The sequence below is a fragment of the Vicugna pacos genome, chromosome 15 (genome assembly GCF_048564905.1).
Source record: "Vicugna pacos chromosome 15, VicPac4, whole genome shotgun sequence".
Taxonomy (NCBI): Eukaryota; Metazoa; Chordata; class Mammalia; order Artiodactyla; family Camelidae; genus Vicugna; species Vicugna pacos.
Window position 1 is genome coordinate 31,155,873 of NC_133001.1, and position 23,115 is coordinate 31,178,987.

Sequence of the window (23,115 nt, forward strand, 5' to 3'; positions counted from 1 at the left end):
GGGGGGGTAGGTTTATTTATTTATTTTTAGGGGTACTGGGGATTGAACCCAGGACCTCATGTATACTAAGCATGTGATCTACCACTTGAGCTATACCCTTCTCCCAAAATGTTTTTTTTTAAACCCCCTCCACCAAAGGACATCTTTCTTAATTGGTCTTATGAATCTTACATTAGCCACAAATTGAATTCCCAACATTTTTTTCACATAAAGAACCATGCGAGGTTCTCTGACTGGAAATTCAGCAAGCAGTTTTATACATCATTTAATCCACTGAATACAATGAACGAATAAAAAAAAAGTTCAAAGTTCCAAAATAATTTCAGAAGATTTTATTTCATAACAGCAGCAATGTAAGATCTGACAAAAGATAAAAAAATTCTCAGGAAAATTATTTCCAAACCAGAATTATATGCCTAAACAAACCATCAGCCAAGTGTGAAAAATTTTCAGATAAGCGAAGGACTAGAAATTTTTTACATTTTAGAAGACAAATCAAAAGGAAAAGGTAAAACAATTATTAACCCCAAGGAAAACAAAAGTTTATATAAGAAAAAATTATGTGAATATTTACATGTTCATAAAATACAAAGACTGATTATTAAGTTAAATAAAAGTCTGATATGTTGGAAACACAACGGAAAGGGAATAGAGAGAGAGATTTCTAAAGATGTAAATGAATAGTAGCAGTATAAGAGTGGTATCAATGCTAAAGCCACTGTCAGAGAAGTTGAAAATGATTGCAGAGTGGGAACCGGGCATATGACTATATATATATATATGTACATATATGGCAGCTATATACATATATATGACTTGGAAAAGTAATCAAATTTAAATTTAAAGTGAGGGGAGTCCTAATTAGATAAAGTGAATAAATTTGTGCGAATACTCTATATATAAAAAGGGAAGATCACTTATGATGACACCACATCAGGTTTTCTCAACCTTGGCACTACTGACCTTGGACCAGGTAATTCTTTGCTGTGGGGGCTCTCCTGTGCAGATAGGGTGTCTAGCAGGACCCCTGACCTATACCCACTGGATGACAGTAGCACCTCATATCCAGCTGTGACAACCAAAATTGTCCACACTTTGCCGAATGTCCCTGGGAGACAAAACTGCCCCTAGTTGAGGACCAGTGTTCTACATTATAGAACTGATGAACTATGGTTTTCATAACTATATCTTAGTAACAAATATTTAAGGACTACCTATATCAGGAAAAGAGTATAATTTCATGCATCTTAAAAAAAAAAAAAAGGAAGAGGAGGACAAAGAGGAGAAAGAAATCTGGGAACCTTCAAATACTTCTATCCAAAGATGTATTTTCTGTTGTTAATTCTACTTTAACAGATGTTTACAAATAAAGGGTAAAGGGGCCCTCAAGAAACAAAACAAAACAAAAACTGGAACATCCACTGGAGTAGGTAAAATACAGGAATAAAAAGCCAAAAAAGAGAAGTTTAATGGGATAGATCAATGAATTTTTTGAAGAAATACAACAAGCAGCATTTTGGAAAGTCCCTTCTGTTAGTGGCATGTGGACAGCACCAAAGCAACAAGACATTAATCCATGATCCTGGAGATTTTGTAACAAATGTGAAGGAAACTGTCAAAGAGGAATTCAAGGGGAGATAAATCCTCTCTTGATGCCACTTTTTCCTTTTTATTAATTTAATTTAATTTTACTATTTTTAGGGGGGAGGTAATTAGGTTTATTTATTTATTTTTAATGGAGGTACTGGGATTGAACCCAGGACCCTCAAGCATGCCACGCACGTGCTCTACCACTGAGCTATACCTACCCTCAACTTTTCTCTTTCATAGCTAGGAGAAAGCGGAATGTTTAAGAAAAGGCACTAAGGATGAGGAAGAGCCTCTTCTCCAAGGCCGGATGACAAATAAAATTGTTCTGATTACCAGGAAAATCTCAGGCATTTCCACAACCATGTGAACACGAGTACTCGAAACAACATACAGGATATACTGTGATACAGCCCCGTGCTTTTCTGCATTAGGCTGTTGGTTGGAGAAGAGGATACTTCAACCTACAGTGGATAAACTGACCATTTCAAAGGCAGATTATATAGTATGAACACACATTCAATAAAAAGCATGCTAAACATGTAAACTTTAAAATGTTAAATTATATGATTTTTCTCCAATTACTGTACTTTTCCTTTGGTCTTCCTCCTACTAGCAATCCTAAAAGCCTAGGAACACTAAATAAATTCTTTATGCTACATTCATTTCTTAAGTAGTACTACTTATAGTCTCAATAGCACCCTTTTGGCTAACTCAAATTTTTTTACAGATACAAAGAAAATTACAAAATCTAACATCATACAAAAATACCAGCATAAAGAAATGTACAGGAAGAAAACTGTCTTTATTTGAATTTCGTTTTAACGATACTAATCACTTTTCTTTAACATGAATAGCCAAACTGGGGAGAGACTGCTAATCCACAGTGGAGTTCTATTTTATTACTTATATACTTAAAATTTAGCGTTACAACTTATTTTTCGATAAACATTAAGTCTATAAAAATTTGTTTTCTCTGAAGATTAAAAAAAGACTTCAGACATATCATAAATTAAATTTACAAATTCTTTCAGCCCAATCTCCCTGCTTTGACCAATACAGAAATATGAAAACTACAAAACACAGAAAACACAATTAAGACATTTTTAACTATTTTACCTATTACAATTTATTTCGTATACATCCTCACAATCATGCATGTGTGAAATGACCCATGTAAAAGTTTACTAACTTTTCAGTATTATTTGTAACAGTAAAAAACTAAAATAAAGCAAAAATCCATCAATTAGGATTATATAAATTAGAAATATAAAACAGCCTTATGATCTGATATGGAGCTATACCCAAGATATTTCTTTCAAAAAGCACAATGTAACAATGCCATAATTTACTTTACAACTTAAGTGGAGACATTAAATTTAAGATACAAACACACACTTCACTGTTTTTATATGCATAAAATGTTTCTGCAAATCAACAAAATTCTAGAAACATTGACGGGCTGAAGGACTGTACAGGAATGTGACATTTTATTATTTATTCCCTACTTTGATGTCTGAACCATGTCAATATACTATATATTCTCCCCACTCTCTACCCACAACACCACCAAAAAAAATGTTCAAATTTTTAAAAGAAGAGGGCCAGATCAGTTTTCTGTAATTCTGACCAACAAAAAGGATTGCTCCATCACCCACTGCTTTTGGATTCCAGGTTATCCTGAGCATTAATCCAAACTGGGTATACCACCCCCAATCACAATAACTCATAAACTCACTATGGCAATAAATTCCCAACTCCTATCTACTAATTATAGCTTTGTAGTCTTTGGAACATTTTTTGTTAAAAAAAAAAATTCTGCTTATAGATAGGCATTTTCTGTTCATTTATTAGTTTCATATATATATAACCACCTAAAGAAAAATTCTACCTTCTAAAATTAACAGCTCTGGGTAAAGCATGAAACAAAAAAAATTTCAGATTACACATTTTGAAATGAATGGAAATGCTTTTGCAATGCTGAATAACTTAGTCACAATGCATTTCCAAAATAATTTGATAACTCCGTTTCACAGAGACACAAAGAGATAAATCCCAATACTGTAAAGTATTTTTCCCAGTGACCTAATTGAAAGACATTTAACAGCATTCCAATGGGGGAAAGGGGAGGTAATATTTTTACAGTCTCAACACAATAATAATGAATTAATGACAGGCAAAGCCCATGTGTTTATCTCCTCTTTTCTAAGATGCTTTTAAAAATGATAGCATGAGAATTAGAAACAAAAGAACCTAAAATCACTACAAAGAGGGGGCCATCAATACATGAAAGATTTCAGAAAATTCTGGAAGACACAGACAGATAAGAGAGACTAAGCAGGGTAAACCAAAGTCCAAGATGACTATTTCATATAACAGGGAAACACTAGAGATATTTCTACTAAGATCAGGAACAAGGTACAAATGACCATTTTACACATTACCATAAAACATGGCATTGGTGGTTTCACCTAATACAATCATACAAGAGAAAACAATTAAGAGACAAAGTCCATAACATGCATGAAGGGAGCTGATGCTAGGGAAAATGGAACTGATGTACTTAGTAGAGCCCTGAAGAAATTCCACTCCATGACCAAACAGCCCTGGACATGCCCAGTCTTATCTGATCTTGGAAGCTAAGCAGGGTCAGACATACTGCGTATTGGATAGGAGACTGCCTGGAAATACCCTGTGCTGTAGGCTTTAAAAAAAGAGACAGACAGACAGAGACAAAGAGAAAGAAAGAAAGAAAAAAAAAATTCCAGTCTCAAGAACAGAACCTAGAAAAACCTGTTCCACATTCTAACAAGAAGCCCACCAACAGTCTGTCTAGATAAATGTAGCTCCTGGTCACCCCTGCTATTCCCTTAATTTTAAGAAAGCACAGATAGCTATGAATCATCTAATATTTGAGGAAACACTACAGCACAAAAGATAAATACAAAAGAAATCAAAACTCAAAAAACCTGAATCTAGAGGAAACAGGTGGTTTAAGCAACAAGAAGAACTTTGAAGATAGAAATTAGAAATTCTAGAAAGATTTCATTCATAAAACAAACAAAGGATGCACTGAAAAAGAACATTCAGAAAATAAAAAAGGGCCTATGAAATTTTTAAATATGGTATGCAAAATTAAAATATCACTAGATGGACTAGAAGATAAAAGTCAAAGACTGAGCTCAAAATCAAAAAAACAAGTAAGAATCTAAAAAATGAGGGGAAAAACAAGAGACAGACAATCAATCTAAAAAGTCTAATTTACAAGCAATAAAAGTACTGGAAAGAACTCATACAAACCAACAACAAAAAACAAATATCCTGATTAAAAACTGGGCAGAAGAAATGAACAGACACTTTTTCAAAGAAGACATATAGATGGTCAACAGGTACATGAAAAGATGTTCAACATCACTATTATTAAGCAAATGCAAATCAAAACCACAATGAGACAAAACCACAATAAAACAACCTCACCCCTGCTAGAATGGCAAAAAAAAAGGCAAGAAATAACAAGTGTTGGTGAGAATGTGGAGAAAAGGGAACCCTCACACACCATTCACGGGAATTTAAATTAGTGCAGCCTCTATGGAAAATAGTACGTAAATTCCTCAAAAAATTAAGAACAGAATTACTGTATAATCTAGCTATTCAACTTCTGGGTATTTATCCACATAATATGAAAACACTAATTAAAAAAGATATATGGATCCAGCAATCCCGCTTCTGGGCATATATCCAAAGGAAACTCTAATTCGAAAAGATACGTGCACCCCAATGTTCACTGCAGTACTATTTACAACAGCCAAGACATGGAAACAACATAAATGTCCATCGACAAATGACCAGTCAAAGATGAGGTAATATATATACAATGGAATAATACCATACATTAAAAAAAAAAGAATGAAATAATGCCATTTGCATCAACATAGATGGACCTAGAGATCATCATTCTAAGTGAATTAAGGCAGAAAGAGAAACATTTAAAATACCATTACAATATCACTTTTATATGGAATCTTTAAAATAAAGACACAAATGAACTTTGTGAAACAGACTCACAGACCTAGAAAGCAAACTTATAGTTAGCAGGGAAGAAAGAGGGTGGAAAGGGATAAACTGGGAGTTTGAGATTTGCACATACTAACTACCATATATAAAATAAATAATGAGTGTATATTGTATAGCACAGGGAACTATATTCAATATCTTGTAGTAACCTATAATAAAAAAGAATATGAAAACAAATATATGTATATATATGTATGACTGAAACATTATGCTGTACACCAGAAACTGACACAACATTGTAAACTGGCTACACGTCAATTTAAAAAAAAATTTAAACTATTAGACAAGAAGGAAAGAAAGAAAGAAAAGGTAAAAATAAAGAAGGAAAGGAAGGAAGGAAGGAAGGAAGGAAGAAAAAAGAAAAGAAAAGAAAAGAAGGAAAAAGAAAAAAAGATATACACACCTCCCACTATGTTCACTGCAGCATTATTTATAATAGCCAAGACATGGAAACAAACTGAGCGCCCATCAATGGATGAATGGATAAAGATGTGGGATACATATACAATGGAATATTAATCAGCCATAAAAAAAGATAAAATCTTGACATTTGCAACAACGTGGATATTATGCTAAAGTGAAATAAGTTAGACAAAGAAATATGATTTCACTCATGTGGAATAAAATAAACAAATAATAAATAAATGAACAAACCAAACCAAACACATAGATCCAGAGAATAGTGGTTACCAAAGGGGCAAGGGCAGGGGGAGAGCGAAATAGGTAAAGAGAAATCTCCTGTATAGTGATGAATGGAAATTAAACTTTTTGTGGTTAGTAGTATATATTGAAATAGGAGTATAATATAGTACATAATGTTAGATACCAGTGTTACCTCAAGAAAAAATAAATTTTAAAAAAGTATTAAATTTTTAAAACACCAAAAATACTGGTAGAGAGAAAGAAATATTAGAAAAAAATTTCCAGCTATAAAGGAAAACAGGTATCTCCCAATTAAAATGGTCTATCAAACATCCTTACCATTGAGGTGTCACTGAAATCTCAGGAGACAATGAGTAAGAGAATTCTAAGGTTTAAAAGAAGGGGAAAAAACAGGTAGTATGCAAAGTATGGAAAATCTATGTGTTCAATGACAAGAGATGTTTGAAGACAATGGGGTCATTTTCAACCCAAAGTTCAATGTCAAGCCAAACTATGTATCATGTGTGTAGTAATGAATTATCTATGAATTTCATTCCAGAATGGCATAGGAAATATTACAAAATATATAAAAGAGAGAAAATATGTTCAAAGTTGAGAGCCACTGCTGTAAGTTGTTAATACACTAAAACGTAAAACTAAAATTAAGAATCAGAACCAACAAACATAGAACCCTTCCAATTAGTATATGAAGAAGGAACAGTTAATTAGAAGGTCACCACTGTGAATTAATGGAACTCTGGGCAATAATCATCCAATACCACTAACATCCAGAAATGAGAGATTTTATACCTCCTGATCTACAATACCACCTATGAAGAAGTTTTTGTCTCTTGTCCTTCCCCATTCCCCCCAGGAAGAAGGAAAGAGGAAGGGGAGAGGAAAACACACTCTCTATTACCAATTCACGAGAAATATGAGGGAGAGGGGAACACGGTTGAACAAGATGGGAATATAATCAGCAAGATTCAAATGCTGAGAAACAGAACCCTCATTTCATCAACAAAAAAACTGCAAGGGGGAAAAAAGAGAGAGAGAGAGAAAAAGAAAAGCCTTCCTTTATCTTCCCCTAGGGCCAGCCAAATGATTTGGCACCAGATACTGAAAAGACTGCTCCTTCCCCACTATACCGCAGTGGTGCCTTCATCAAGTAACAAGATGTATTATGTATGCGGGTCTGTTTCAGCTTTTCTATTCTGTCCCACTGGTTTATTTCTCAATCCACTTACCAATACCACCCTACATTAATTATTATAACTATACAAGTGTCTTAATATCTAATGATATAAGCCTCTAACATTTTTTTAATTCAAGACTCTGTCAATGGTTCTTAAATTTTTTCGTCTCAAAACATCTTCATGTTTCTAAAAATTCATTAAGGACCTCAAAGAATTCTTGCTTTTGTGAGTTATATCTATCAATATTTACCATGTTAGAAATTAAAACTGAAAAAAATTAACATTTAACATTAATTTAAAATAATAATAAATATATTAGCAAATATTTGTTAGAATAATTACTGTATTTTCCCAAAAAATTTAATGAAAACAGTGCCACTGTCTTACACTTTTCCAAACTTCTTCATTGTCTGGCTTAACAGACAACTAGGTTTTCACATGAATAACTAGTTTAATTCATTTTCAGGAAACATCCATCAAATACTCATGTCTAAATAACCATAGTTTGTCTCTCAGTGGTTATTTTAAGCAAAAACGGTATTCCATTAAAAAGGCAGCTAGTTCCGCTCAAGTTTCAAACAAGCCCGTGAGTTTTTTCTCAAGATGACCATCACACTTTCACATGCAGAAGTGATTAAATCATACTTCCCATTTCATCACACAGCACATTAAAAAGATGTGTAATCTCTTCTTTTCCCCCAGTTCTACTGATATAATTGACATACACAGAACATTAAAAAGATGTTGTAATCTTTTCTTTGTCCCCAGTTCTATTGATATAATTGACATAAAAGTTTAAGGGATACAGTATAATAATTAGACTTACATCATAAAACAAAGATGAGTTATGTCTTGAAACAAGGTACAGGTGATGGTTGTACAATGTTATTAGTATACAGAGTGCCACTGACTATACCCTATACACTGTACAGTGGTTAATTTGATGTGGACTTTTCAATTTAAAACAAAAGACACTTGAGATTTGTTAAAATCAATAAACTTGATCTCTCAAGAACATTCTTAGTTAAAGCTTGTCTTTTTTCTCTCCCTTCTCTTTTTAACTGCAAACATACACAATACAGTGACAAGTATAGCACAGATCAGTGCCACTAACTTGATTCCTGCTAAGGTGCCAGCAGTTTACCCACCACTGCTTTTGCACATGATTTTTGCTTTTGTAAGTGATTTTTGCTTTTGCAAAATCAACACAGGGAAAAGGCGAATAACATCTTACTGCTGTTAGCATCTGAATGGGTCTGGGGGGCACCCAGGAGTACTCAAATCATGCTTTGAAAACTCCTTTCCACTGTTCTTAGTCCTTCCCATTCCCCAAAATTTTAGTATCAGCTTCTCAATTTATACACATACACACACTCACACAGAACCCTGCTAAGCTTTTCTCTGGAATTACACTGAATCTTTGGATCAATTTGGGGAAAACTGCCATATTGCCATGCATTAACTTAAATTTTCCATTCCTTTAGCAGTACTTTGTAGTTTCTATGTAGTTTTTACACATCCTTCCCCCCTTTTTTTAGATATCTGTCTTTAGATTTATTCCTAAATATTTGCTATTTCTTGATATTATAAAAAGTACCTTTTAAGCTTAGTTTCCTAACTAACCCCTCCTCACACCATATACATAAAACAGACTTAAATACAAAAGATGAAACAGTAGAACTTCAAGAAAACATAGAATATCTTCAGTCTTAAGAAATCTTTGCCCATTCCAAGACAGTGACACTTGGACTGGTTTCTGAATGAGCACTCCTTCTGAGTAACAAAGTATTCTTACTCTAGATTCATTCTCCTCCTTCACATACTTCAGACCTATCAGGCATGTCTGTTAACGTCCCAAGAATGGAATTTTTCCAGCCTTTGTTTAACTGTCCTCCTCCCCTCCTCCTGCTGTTCCATCGTTCATTTTCCAACCATATTTCTCACATATTTAAAAACAAATCAACCAACCTAGAAAGAGGAAAGTTGACAACAGCAGCACTGAAAAATAAGTACTACTTAACAAGAGAGGAAGCTGCCCCAAGGAGTGCAGCAGCTCTGCCGTTCATTCCAAGCAAACGCCGACAACACGCGGCCCAAATCCAACAAATGCACGTAGGATTAGAAAAGAAAAATGCATTGACGATACATCAAAATGTCAGTGCTGCTGGGTGGAGGAATTACAGGGGTCTGGGTGTGTGTCTGTGTCCTTTTTAGTATTTACCCCCATTTCAACAATAAATTATAATTCTTTCACTATCAGAAAATAAATAAGTCTATTTTTAAATTTTAATATATTAATGATGTTGAGGGAACAGCAAAATGAGCATATTCACAATATAGTGTAGTAGGAATATAAACTGACAGAATAATTCTTGAAGGAAATTTAGCACTTTGCAATAAAAATATTTGAAAAACATACCCTTAGGTTTGCTATCAAATAGTAATAGTAGTAGCTAATGTTACTACTTTACTACTGGGGAAGAGAAGATAGAGAGTTTAGTTTTTCATAGATTTCCATCTATTATGTCTTCATCAAAACCAGCCATGCAGTCAGGCAAGGAAGGGGATAAAAATGTATGTAAAATGGCATTTTCCCTCTATATCTAATGTCCAAATGTGCAAATTTTAAAATAATACTCTTTCCATTTTATCTTTAGTGTGTTTTCCTTTCAGAAAAAAATGGGAATATAAAGCAAAAATATGAAAGTTGGTTGCATTTTCTGATATTAAAACAATTCTGAGATCTATCAAACACCAAGTTCCTAACTACACTTGTGGTATAGACTCAAACTTAGTAATGTAAATGATCTGATTTATTCTCAAAAAATCATTAACTAAAAATAAAGAAAACAATTCTGCAATAAACATATTTCTACACACTTGCATGAGAACTTCTGTCAGGTAAAAATCAAAGTGGAACTGCTACATCAAAGGATATATGCACATTAAAATTTGATTTTTCTGATTACACAAACACAAATATAGAAGAGTTATTTATTTCCCTACCTTCACAAACACTGGATGTTAAGACAGGAACTACAGTATTCCATCCCCCAAATATCTCTTACCGGCTAGAAGCTTTTCCATTTCTCCCTTTCTCATGGTTGCGGTATATGGCTCATAAATTCATTTTGTTTGGTGACTGATATATATACAAAATAGATTTCCTATTCCTAGCCCTCCATGTAAAAGCTTGGTGTTGACTCTAAGTAAGTCACTCTCCCTCAGAGTCCTAAGCAACTTGTGATTCCATATATTAATCTTTAATTCTTATAAAGAGAGAAAGGCACACAATCTAAAATTTCATTTAAGGTCAATAGTAATGGAGAAGAGATTATTCCACTATCTGTTGATGCCTTTATTTTCTTAAAGAACGAAAATAAAATTAAATGAAAACTAGGCAAGCTTCAAATTCAAACTGGTACTGTGTACTGTGTTCCACTGTTGGCAGGAAAAAGAAAAAAAGGAAGATACTAAACTTTAAGAATCCTACATGCTAAGATGTTGTCTGACTTCAACAATCTACACAACTTATACATAATCTCTAAGATTTTAATCAGCAACTGAAGATACTTCTTTCAGCTGGATTAAGAAAGCTCCTCATCTCGGAGATGAAGAGACAATGTAGAGGCAGCATCACATTGTTTAAACCAAGAAATGTTAACTATAAACTGCGGTTGCAGCCAGCCTTCTATGAAGCAATAAAAGTGATTATGGTGATGATAATGATTATACTCTGGAATCCTAACCTAAAAATTGTTTAAAAGGAAAAGAATGTAAAGCTTTCTCTGAAGCACCCTGCCACTAAGAGACTGCTTGGAGGCCAGAGCTGCTGCCGTTGCACCAGAAGAACATGAAAAAGCAGAGCGACTCGGTTAAGGGAAAGCGCCAAGCGCCAAGCGCCAAGACGGGCTTTCTGCTGCCGCCCACAAGCAGAGGGACTCTGAGACGATGCAGCAGAAGCAGAAAAAGGCAAATGAGAAGAAGGAGGAACCCAAGTAGCTTTGTGGCTTCGTGTCCAACCCTCTTGCCCTTCGCCTGTGTGCCTGAAGCCAGTCCCACCACACTAGCATTTCTCCTGTGGTGCTCATTCCCTTTGCCCTGAGTTTGCAGCGCGGCCCTTTTGTGCTTCCTTCCCCTCAGGTAGCCTCTCTCCCCCTGGGTCACTCCTGGGGGTGAGGGGGTTACCCCTTCCCAGTGTTTCTGATTCCTGTGGGGCTCACCATAAAGTATTAAAAGTAGCTTTGTAATTCCAAAAAAAAGAGAGAGACTGCTTGAATACTGTGCATCTGTATCTTTAAGACCTATCCTACTACTGATATTAAATTCAGGTTCTGTGAGAGTTCCTCTGGATTTTTAAAAAAAAGCATAGTCAAAGTTCAGCAACGAGGTAAACAGGCTCACCACTGATGTTCTGAGGAAAAGCCAGGTCTAATGACATGGATATAATGGCTTCTCTACCACCACTCACTCACTCCTCATAGCAAGACTAGTCCAAAAACCCTTACTATGGAACAAATTGAGGCCAATAATCGAAGGGTACCTAAAGAAATGCTTTTAAGACACAATGAAGCATAACTTCAAAGGCTGTAATCCAGACCCCAATGTTGGCAAGCAGGAAAAGATTGGCTCTGTTTAAATATGACTAACTAGCTGCACCAGAAGCTGGGAAGAGGCATTAATCATTACACATACAATGCTGTAATTAGCAGCTTTTAAAAGCCAAGCTTTGTGTGTGCAAGATGAGGAAAAACTGACATTTGACCACACATCCCAAACCTCAGGCACCCAATCAAGCAGGTAGTTTCCACTCACTACGTATATTTTTCTAACACTGTAACATCATCTTTTAGTATAATAGCATAGTTTATATGCTTAACTCAGTTTTTAATCTAGTTCTGCTCGTTTGACTTAGAAAAGTTACGTGAAAAAATGAAAAATCAAAGAGCCTATCTATTCAATAGCTTCCTTTCTGTCTCTGATACCTTTTAACACTTAAGGCATGTATAGCATCATAATACTGTATATCTGCAGCCACGTGACCTGGGTCCAGTTTCTGAACCTACCATTTAAAAGCTGTGAGACTGACAAATTACTTAACTTTTTTGTGCTTCAGTTTCCTCATCTGTAAAATGGGGATTATAAAAGAACCTAAAAGTTCAACAAATGTTAGAACTTTTAAAAAGCCAAGTTCAATAAATATGGACTCTATATAACTGAATATAGTATTTTATATATATGTATATGCATATCTATATGTGTATGTATAAAAATATGTGACAGGTCTAACAGCTGGCATAATAATAAATTTTACAGTGTTTCGTTGCATATGCAGCATGTAATCTATTATTAATGACCTAAGACACTGTGCATGAAGTAGGCTGCCTCACCCTTTCCCCCCGAAAAATGTTCCAAAGGAATTCTCATGTTCAAGTCCTGTCTATCTCACAAACAAGAGATGAATCACTAACTCTACCGAAAACTGTCCTGGTCCTATTCTTTCTCTTCCAGTGGAATCAGAAGGAAGAGCTGTCTCCCTGCCACTTTGAGAAGCTTGTCATACCCAGTTAGTTATTACAGCTCACAAACTACAAAGGCCCTAGGGAATGCCTCAGTTAGGTTTTCTATGTTCCATACATCACCAAGGAAATTCTGGGCACTTCATAATGTTCCTGAGAATAAAAAGCCAGTATTCATCAAATTACCCCTCTTTGCTGCCAAAGAACAATGGGACTTCAGTAATTTTTTCCTGTTATAGCACAAATAGATAGGGCATGACTTCAACATGAGCAGAATGTCAGGATCACTCCAACGTGCACTTGTTCTCCATCAGCATGAGTGAGGGCTGGTTAGCGCAGCTCCATGCTTTGGCCAGAGACTGCCCCTGATTCCATTCAGCTGTTTGGCTCTGCCTGCATCTCCCTCAGCTTGAAGAACAAAAAAACCAAAAGCCTCAAATGCCTGTATCTCTTCCTCATAATTCAAAAGAATCGTCACCAGTTAAACTCCTTGCATTTACAAGCCAGGGACCTTGTCTCATTCATCAAGCCATTAGTAAGCTCCCTAACTGAGAATATACTCAGGAAATGTGTTTAACATGACTGAATCATCATGTATTCTATGTAATTTCTATGTTCAACATAAGAGGGTCTTGAAAATTACATTTTAATATACTCTCTCAGTCCGTATGGAAGATGAGAAATATATCACTAGTTTTACCATTCCAAGCAATCTGTTAAAAGAAACCAACATTACTTATAAACAGATTCCAAGCTATCAGGAGGGTAAATTAAAAATATACTTGTGTGTTTTGAATACATCTTTAAAACCATTTGTCAGATTCTTCTGCTGGCAAGATTCTTATGACTGGCCACATAACTTCTTGGGTTTAAAGTGAATCTTTATGTTCTAGCTTCTTCCAATTAAATAATAAATGCATATGGCTCTTCAATATTTATTAGTTACATACATCTTTAAGAAAATTACAGAATATGCTTTCATGTTTTATCTCTTTAAGCAAAAAGTAACTTCCTTTCCTACTTCTTGAAATAACCCCTATTTGTAGGGGAAGTGACTGTTTCCACATTACTTGGCCTGATTATTTTTCCCAGTAAAAGACCTAAGTCACACAGAATATACTAACTCTAGCCAATCTAAATACAGTGTCCCTTAAAAAACCTAAGTAAAGCAAGAATATGATGTTCACTACTGAGGGGGATCAAGTTATTTCTGAAAAGATTTGCAGGAAAAGGAATTCTGGTATCCTTGTCATACATTTCCTGCCTTAGAAAATAAAATCTCTGTGTCTACTTCCGAACCAAATCAGAGCTTTAGGAAGTCTCCAAACCGGTTCTGAGCCCAAAATAGAGAGACTTATATCAACATTCAAAGCTAAAGAGAAGGGGCCAATTTGTTGAAATACACAGTTAATATGTTCAATTGAAAAAAGTTAATGTGTTTTGGCAGTATGTTTTGTTTCCGTATATAAAGTGTTTTTAAGACAATTATGAGTACTGAAGAACTGAATAAAAGCAGGAAAGATTGTGAACAAAAGTTGAAGGAACTTCTTTAACGTGAGGGAACAAAACACTGCATCCCCCACATCCATGACCCTGGACACATGCTGCTCCCTGCACAAACCCTTGCTCGCCTGTTCCCTTTACCTGAAACACGCCCCACAGTCTCTCGAAGGTTGAGTAAATGCCAACCCCTTCTGAAGTTTTCCTGACACCAAGTAAATGCCTGTCTTTTGAGTTCAAATATTTTGTCACACCTTCAAATAAGATGCACCTATTACAGACAGCACCGAGAAAGAGCTCACCTGGATATATACTTAAATCTTACTACCACCAGATCATAAAAGACCATCCCATTCTCCTAAAACTACAAACCAGGAACTGGATTTCACTTCTACATCCCACCAATGCACAGAGCAGATGCAAGCTGAGTAATGAAGAATATTAAGTTTTCATCCCACCGGTCCCCCCAAAAAACAAATAAGTAAAAAGTCTTATATCCTATAAGGTCAATAGACATCTGCCTGGGAACCCAATCTTGGGATCTAGTTCTTGGATCTTAATAACTATAAAACTTTTTAGGAATCTGAAGAGGACCAACATTTCCCAAAATGGAAGTATATTAGAAAAGTCTCTATTAAAACAAAGCTAACATGGTTACTTTACTACAGAACACTTGCAGGGCTTTAAAATGTTAATATACACTATGGATTTCCAAGATAAGATTACATAATAAAGCCTTTAGTGAACTCATTTGAGCAAGATTGTCAGGAGAGTTTGGAAAATGCTTCAAAAAGGTTGTTTTAGTTTTTTTTTTTCCCCTCAATTGTCACAATGTTACTGAGTACTTCAAATCAACTTCTAAAAAGTTCTTACCTGATATGTGTTGCAGGCAGAGATTCATACTGGCGTGACAAAAAGAGTTCCCTATGTTTCAGCTGATGTTTCTGTTTATCGGTCAAGTCAGCCTCAATTGTTGTTTCAGATTCTTCCTCAATTTCTTCTACAAAAATAAAATTCAAAAAATTCATTACTACAAAGCACACTATCCATTTGGTTATTAAGACAGATCAAATCAGCCTTTATTCACTATTTTCTTCAAACTAATTGATTTTAAATTTATATATTTAACTTGCTACTCGAATTACAACCATAAAATTAAGTTACCAGACCTCAAAGGAAGAGGAAGAACTCCAATTTTAAAATGGCAGATGGAACATATGCATATATTTCCTCTTCCCCATGAAACCACACCAAAATAGCAACTAAAATGTATTAACATTTCAATGACAATGAAAAATGAAGCAACAATGGAAGAAACATTTATTTTTTTAAGTTTTAGATTAAAAAAAGTTTTAGAAGATGGAAAGCAGACATAAAAAAAAAAGGTACACACTTAGTGAGGAGAAGGAAGTGACAATCTATGTGCATACAGAGAGGGATGCCATGGGGCAGGCAGGCACAGGGGGGTGCACTGACTTAGCCCTTGAAGATGCCAAGTACCCTGGAAAGAAGAGTGGGGTGAGAGCTAAAAAAGAGAAGGAAAGGGCTGAAAGTCTATCTACAACACAATCACTGAATCCCTGAATACTCCATTTAGGAAGAGTATAATCAGAAAACAAGAAACAGGTTAACACATTTCAAAATTAATAACACAAATAAAAAAGTAATAGGAGAATAAGATAATATTACCAAAATCTCCCAAGAATAATAATAATAAAAGGGATAACTTGAAAACCTAAAGACTGAAAACAGAACAATGAATGAGGTCCAACAACCCACTAATAGAAGTCTCAGAAAGAAAAAATAGAGAAAACAGATTCTTTTACTTCTTTTTGGGGGGGAAAGGGATGAGGGAGGACCTATCAAAGAAATGATTCAAGAAAATTTCCCCTTACTGAACAAGATGAGTGTCCAGATTGAATTCCCAACATACTTAATTTTTTTGTTTAAGTAGTAACATGGGAAGATCCCAAACATTCACAGGAAGGAAGTATCGGCACGAGCAAAGAAACCAGAATTAGAGTGGAATCACAGAAGAATAGCAACACTATGTGCTAAGATGGCAGAGCAATGCCATCCAAGATAAAAAGTGATAGTCAACCTAGAACTGCATATTAAGCTATCACATCTGAAAACAGAGTAAGGGCAACCTTCTATTCATTCAATCAAGATTTACAGTCCACCCTTGAACAATGTGAGTTTTAACTGCACAAGTCCACTTACATGTGAATTTTTTTCAATATTGTATTTACAGTACACTGGAAAAATTTCTGGAGATTTGCAACAATTTGAAAAAGGTCAGATAAACCACATAGATCAGAAATATGGAAAAAATTAAGAAAAAGGTATGTCATGAATTCATAAAATAAATGTAGATAATAGTCTATCCTTACAGAGGCATAGAGTGATATTTTATATAAACACTGTGTTAGTTTTCTAATTGCCCTATAACTTTCAAAGAGTTACATTACCATACATTATATTGTGCCTCACTCTCCCTCCCTCTCATAATTGGAAAAACTGCTTTATCAGCCTGCTGGGTTTTTTTTTTTAATGTAAAAATGTTTCCAATAGTGTACTATTTATATGACTGTAATATTATTTATGTGCTATAAAAATTTTTAAATGATTTATTAATTATCACATAGGCTAAGCTATTGTGAAACAATGGTATTTTTACACTAGGCTACCATAAAGAATCATATTGCTACCTCTCCATCATTAATGCATAGATCATTATACCTGTAAATAAATATGAATTTTTCACCTTTTTTTTCATTTTTGATGGCTAGTGTTAGTAATATAGATAACACCTACAGTGTTTTGTATTGTATAAGACAATACTGACATAGGTATTGTCAGACAATTCATAATCAGACAACATAAACTTATGTATCAATAAATACAGCATTGTACTATAAATGTATTTTCTCTTCCTTATGATTTTCTTAATATTTTCTTTTCTCTAGTTACTTTAAGAATACAGTACATAATCCACATAACATACAAAATATGTGTTAATCAACTGTTTATGTTAAGATTTCTGGTCAACAGTAGGCTACTGGTTAAGCTTGGCTGGGGGAAGTCAAGTTATACACAGAATTTCAGCTGTGCAGGGAATCAGCACCCTAACCTCTGCAGTGTTGAAGAGTCAACTGTATTATTAGGCACCAGAACAGGCGCTATCAAGGTGCTGGAGATGATCAGTGAGCAAAAAAGTTACTAATAAGAAGAAAATTCAAAGTGTTTGCCTTTGGGAAGCAGAGTTGGAAGAAACGGACAGGAAAGAGAGGAAGTTTTACCTGAGATTTTTTTTTTAACCCTGCATTTAATACTCTTTTTAAAGGAAAAAAACAAAAACCAAAAAACCGCAGATGTCATTTACAGATAGAATTCCAAATAATTTATAAAATTTTTAAAAATATAAAACCTGTAGAGGCTCACAGATCCTCTGCAGCCTTACCTGGACCAGAGCGGGTAGCTATGGGAATAGCAGGAGCACTGAGAACTCAGTCCAGGAGTGGGCAGCTGGCTTTTCACACAGGAAGTAAAGCCCCAGGTTAGGCCTCAGAGGCCGTAACTTTTGGACACTAACTGGCAACACACACACAGCACATTTCTGTTCCTCACTATTCTTTAAATTTTCTTACATATGGACCCAGGACCACAAAAGAAGTTTTATCATACAGGAGCCCCTCGCTGTAGTTCCTCTGGATCGTGTGAGGGCAATGAATGGGCTAGGTGTCAGGTCTTCTCTACTTTCAAACTTTTAAAACTCTGAATTGAAAATGAACCTGTAAAACTTAGAAACTGATTTAGAAAAAGACACACCAAGCTCAAAAACAGAATAATGTGATTTAAAATTCTCTGAATGTTCTTTATAATGAACTACTCAAAGGGAAGCACAGCGCTACCAGAGCCATTTACTTGCAAGTCTAATAACATTTTACCAGCGGAGACCAATGACGTTATTGCTGCACTGGCACTATTAAAACCAGCAAATACCACATACAAAATTATACTCTTTACCTAATTAGGATTTGATAAATTGCTGTTCCGTAAAATGCAACTAACTGAACTCTAATGTGTACCCTATAGGGCTAAAGCAGCAACAAGCTCTACAAATAATGGTAATAGCAGCCAATCTTGACTAAAATCTCTGAAGTTTAACCTAACCAAACACAGAAATCACCAGAAGAGCATCTGAAACTTTTAAGTTAAATTTCATTTATATACTTGTATACACTTATATTGGCTTCTGAATAGGAATGACTCCCATGCCATTAACATCCTAAACACATAAAATAACCATAATGACAAAAACTGGCATTTAGAAAATAAAAAAATTTAAAAGATCGAATATAGCTATTATCATCAAAAATCATGTCCATGGTAATATATTTATATTATAATGTTTTAAACCATTTTACAAAGCTTGATGAAACATTAAATTTGCCACCTTCTAAAAGTTATTAAAGTAGAAGTCCCATACAAACATCACAATGATAGAAAGACTGATACCAAATTATTTACTGCACTTTCTTTACAGGTGGCAAAGCTTCAGAAAACACAGTTTATTAGCAGTAAGGCATGGGGGGCATGGATGGGAGCAAGAATACAGAAGGAAACTATACTGAGGGAATGTATGAAGATCTAAATAAATGGAAAAACTATGTTCACAGATTGGAAGATTTAATATTGTTAAGATGGCAATACTCCTTCTTATCTACAGATTCAATGCAACCTCTACCAAAATTTCAATTACCTTTTTTGTAAAACTTGGCAAGCTAATCCTAAAATTTGTATGGACATGTAAGCTACCTAGAATAGCCCAAATAATTTTGAAGAAGAAAAAATCTAACAGGACTCATACTTCCAGATTTCAAAGCTTACTTCAAAGCTACAACAACCAAGACTACATGGTATTGAAATAAGGATAGGCACAAATTAAATACAATGTAACTGAGAGTCCAGAAATAAGCCCATAAATTTCTAGTTAAATGATTTTGGAAAAGTGTGCCAAGACAACTCACTGGGGAAATGAATAAAAATGGTGCTAAATAAATCTTCATGATCTTGGGATAGGCAAGTTTCTTCACTATGGCACCCGAAATAAATCATAAGCAACCAAAGAAAAAACAGATAAACTGGAATTAACATTAAAATGTTTGTCCTTAAAAGGATACTCTAAAAAAGGAGACAACCCACAGAACTGGAAAAAATATTTGCAAATCATGTATCTCATAAGGATCTAGTATCCAGGATATATAAAGAACTCTTATAATTCAACAATAAAAGGAAAACCCAATTAAATAATGGGCAATGGATTTGAATAGACATTTCTCCAGAAGATGCACGAAGAGCCAGTAAGTATATGAAAAGATGTTTGACATCATTAGGGAAATGCAAATCAAAACTACAATGAGATTATTTCCTATAGACTAGAATGACTATAATCAAAAAGATAGTAAGCAAAAATGTGGAGAAATTGTAATCTTTGTACATTATTGATGGGAATATCAAATGGTGCAGCTGCATTGTAAAACAGCCCAACAGTTCCTCAAATTGCTAAAAAGAGTTACCATATAACCATGTGATTACATTCCTAGGTCAAGAGAACTGGAAATATGTCAACATGAAAACCTGAACATGAATGTTTATAGTAGCATTACTCATAACTGCCAAAAAATGGAAACAACCCAAATGTCTGATAAATGGATAAAAGAAGGTATATCCATACAATGGGGTATTTATCATTCAGCCATAAAGAGGAAGTAAATGCTGATTCATGCTACAACATGGATGAACCTTGAGACATTATACTAAATGGAACATTACAAAAGTGACAAACACAAAAGGCCACATATTATATGATTCCATTTATCTGAAAAATCCAGAATAGGCAAATCCAGAGAGACAGGAAGTAGACCAGTGGCTGCCAGAGGATAAGTGAACGGGGAAATAGACAAGAGTGACTGCTAATAGATGCAGGGTTTCTTCTTGGAGTGATAAAAATGTCCTGGAATTAAATGATAGTTACAGCTGCATAAATTTGTAAATATACTAAAAACCACTAAATTATATACCTTTTAAAGTGGTAGATTATATATGGTATGTAAATTATATCAAAAAGAGAACAAGTAGGGAGGGGGGTATACCTCAGTGGTTAGAGTGCATGCCTAGCATGCACAAGGTCCTGGGTTCAATTCTCAGCACCTCTGCTTAAAAAAAAAAGAATAATAAATAAACCTAAATTACCTCCCCCCATAAAAAAAAAAAAGAGAACAAGTTAAACCTGAGGGGGGTTGCAAATTAACTGCAAAAGGTCAAAAGAAGAATGGATAAATTACACTATAGTCATGTAGTGGAATTCTATTCTGAACCTAAAAATAATGAATCCACATACTAACATGGATAAATCTCAGAAACTTGATACTGGGCAAGAAAGCAATCTGCAGAAGGACACATATGTAAAATACCATTTTTAAAAATGCAAAAACAATGCTCTAGATAAATACATACATATGTAGCTCAAGTATAAATCCAAGAATGGAAAAAGACACACTGAAGTTGACACAGCAATTCCCCTGTGGGGAAACCAGGAAGGCAGTGGGGTTGGGAAGTGTACACTGCACTACAAGAATCTGAAGCAAATACGTATGTCATAATAAGGGAAGACAAAGTTGGCTGGCAGGTTCATAATTAACAAATTAGTCTCTCTTTTCTGCTTCCTAAAAATACTTCAAAATAAAAAGTGAACAGGACTCAAGAGAAGGAAAACACTTCTTTGTTCTGTAACGAAACTCTACTCCATGTTAAATTGTTTTTTTCTTAATGTGATAACCACCATAGGTGTTAATCATTTCTTTACCTCTATCTTCCTTCTCCCCATCTCTTTGTATCATCTTGCCAAAATATAAATTTCAACTGGCATTTTGTATAACATTAATTTCTGAAATATACAGATATACATAATTATAAATATACAAATAAATTTTGGGTTTGAAGATTTAAAAAGGAGGGGAACAAAGTAGAAAAGTGGCCCATCTTGGGAAACCAAAAACAGGAAAGAACTAGGAGATGAATGCTTCTATATAGAAATGTATGAGATAAACAGTGAGAATACGGGAGTGGAAGAAATGTTAACGGAAGTGAGATCACATGTAAAGTTGAAAGGAGTCTCTAAGACTTTGGTGTCTGATCCATGAGACTTTTGCCAACCTCAGGTGGAGGAGTCACCTCTTCTTTGCTACAAAGCAGCAGCCGCAAAAGCTTAAGGTACTTGTCATAGTATGCTGCACACTACAATCATCTGATTCACAGAGTCCCTTAAGAACAAAGACAGGTGTTTTATCTTTGTATCAGTGTTGTTTTCCTCATGAAGTAAGAGAAGATGGAAACTCAAGAAATGTTCACAATAGACTAGGTAAGAATTATCAGTAACACTCAAGTCACCTGCTGCAAGGGTAGACTCATAAAGTTACAACATAAAACACTACACAGAGTAATCATCAAAAGATCACTGTTCGAGGGCTCTACCTGTCACACCTCATTCCGGAGCTTTCCACTACTCGCCTTTCCAGATCTAACACAGAGCGGATCTAACACTAAGCTTCGGAGTCACACCTAAATTCAAAACTCAGTTCCACCCGTTTCCCAATTGTGTGACATTAGACAAATTATTTACTCTCTGTAATCCTCAGTTTTGTCATCTGTAAAATGTGGACATAATGTCTCCTTTATAAGGTTATTGTGAGGATTAAGAAAATGCACATAATGTGATTAGCACAGTGCCTAACAATGCTAAATTTTAAAAAGCTGCTATTACTATTTTTCAAATGAATTTTCTTTGACATTTGGAAAATGATTCCTATTTCCTAAAACAATGGTTCCTAATTAAGAAAGCAAATTATACAAAAATTAAAACAAATTTAAATTTTGTTTTCACTTTTTGTAAACAACCAAAAACAGATCGATCTCCAGATCTCACCCCTAGAAATTCTGATTTTCAAACTCTGGGGTAGAGCCACACCAGTTGAGCCTCAGTTAAGAATCATTCGGATAAAATACTAATTTTAACACATTTTTCTGGCAGAACACTGATACCAGCGGTTCTCAAGGTGTATAGTCACCGGACCCCTTTATGCTCTGAAATCCTATCAGGAATTCAAAGAAGTTTTGTTTACATGGGTTCTATCTATCAATATTGTGTTAGAAATTAAAATGAAGAAACTTCTAAGACACAGGAAATCACAAGCACACGTTGTATTATTATCATGAGTGATGATGCTATCACGTGTCACACAGCCTGGAAAAACTGCTACACACTCATGAGAGAACCAGAAAAACAATTAGATGACAGCTTAGTATTATCATCAAAACTGTTTTCACCACAGACACCATGAAAGATACTCAGGAACAACTAACATGCAAAAGAAATATTAACTCAAAGTCTAATCTGAAAAGAAAAACAAGAACTGATTGAAGCAAGGGTTCATTACTGGCTTTAAGAAAACTGTCACAGAAATTTTATCTTCACATTGTGAGATACAATGACTCATAAGATGTTCTATAGCAAGTTAGGATCCCATCAGAAA

The 23,115-nt window shown here is 34.8% G+C and overlaps 1 protein-coding gene and 1 pseudogene across 11 annotated transcripts in view; one reads left to right on the forward strand and one right to left on the reverse strand.

The window, feature by feature from the left end:
- MTA3 (metastasis associated 1 family member 3) overlaps positions 1-23,115 on the reverse strand; it is a 168,115-nt gene that overhangs the window by 73,194 nt on the left and 71,806 nt on the right. For all 11 annotated transcript variants that reach the window (XR_001459810.3, XR_012059083.1, XM_006211455.4 and 8 more), the window contains one exon: positions 15,392-15,518. Coding sequence is in view for 9 of the 11 variants with exons in the window: in XM_006211455.4 (XP_006211517.2) it covers positions 15,392-15,518 (127 nt within the window). In the remaining 2 variants the exon portion in view is untranslated. The remainder of the gene's footprint in view (positions 1-15,391; positions 15,519-23,115) is intronic.
- LOC102538179 (small EDRK-rich factor 2-like) lies at positions 11,353-11,583 on the forward strand (annotated as a pseudogene).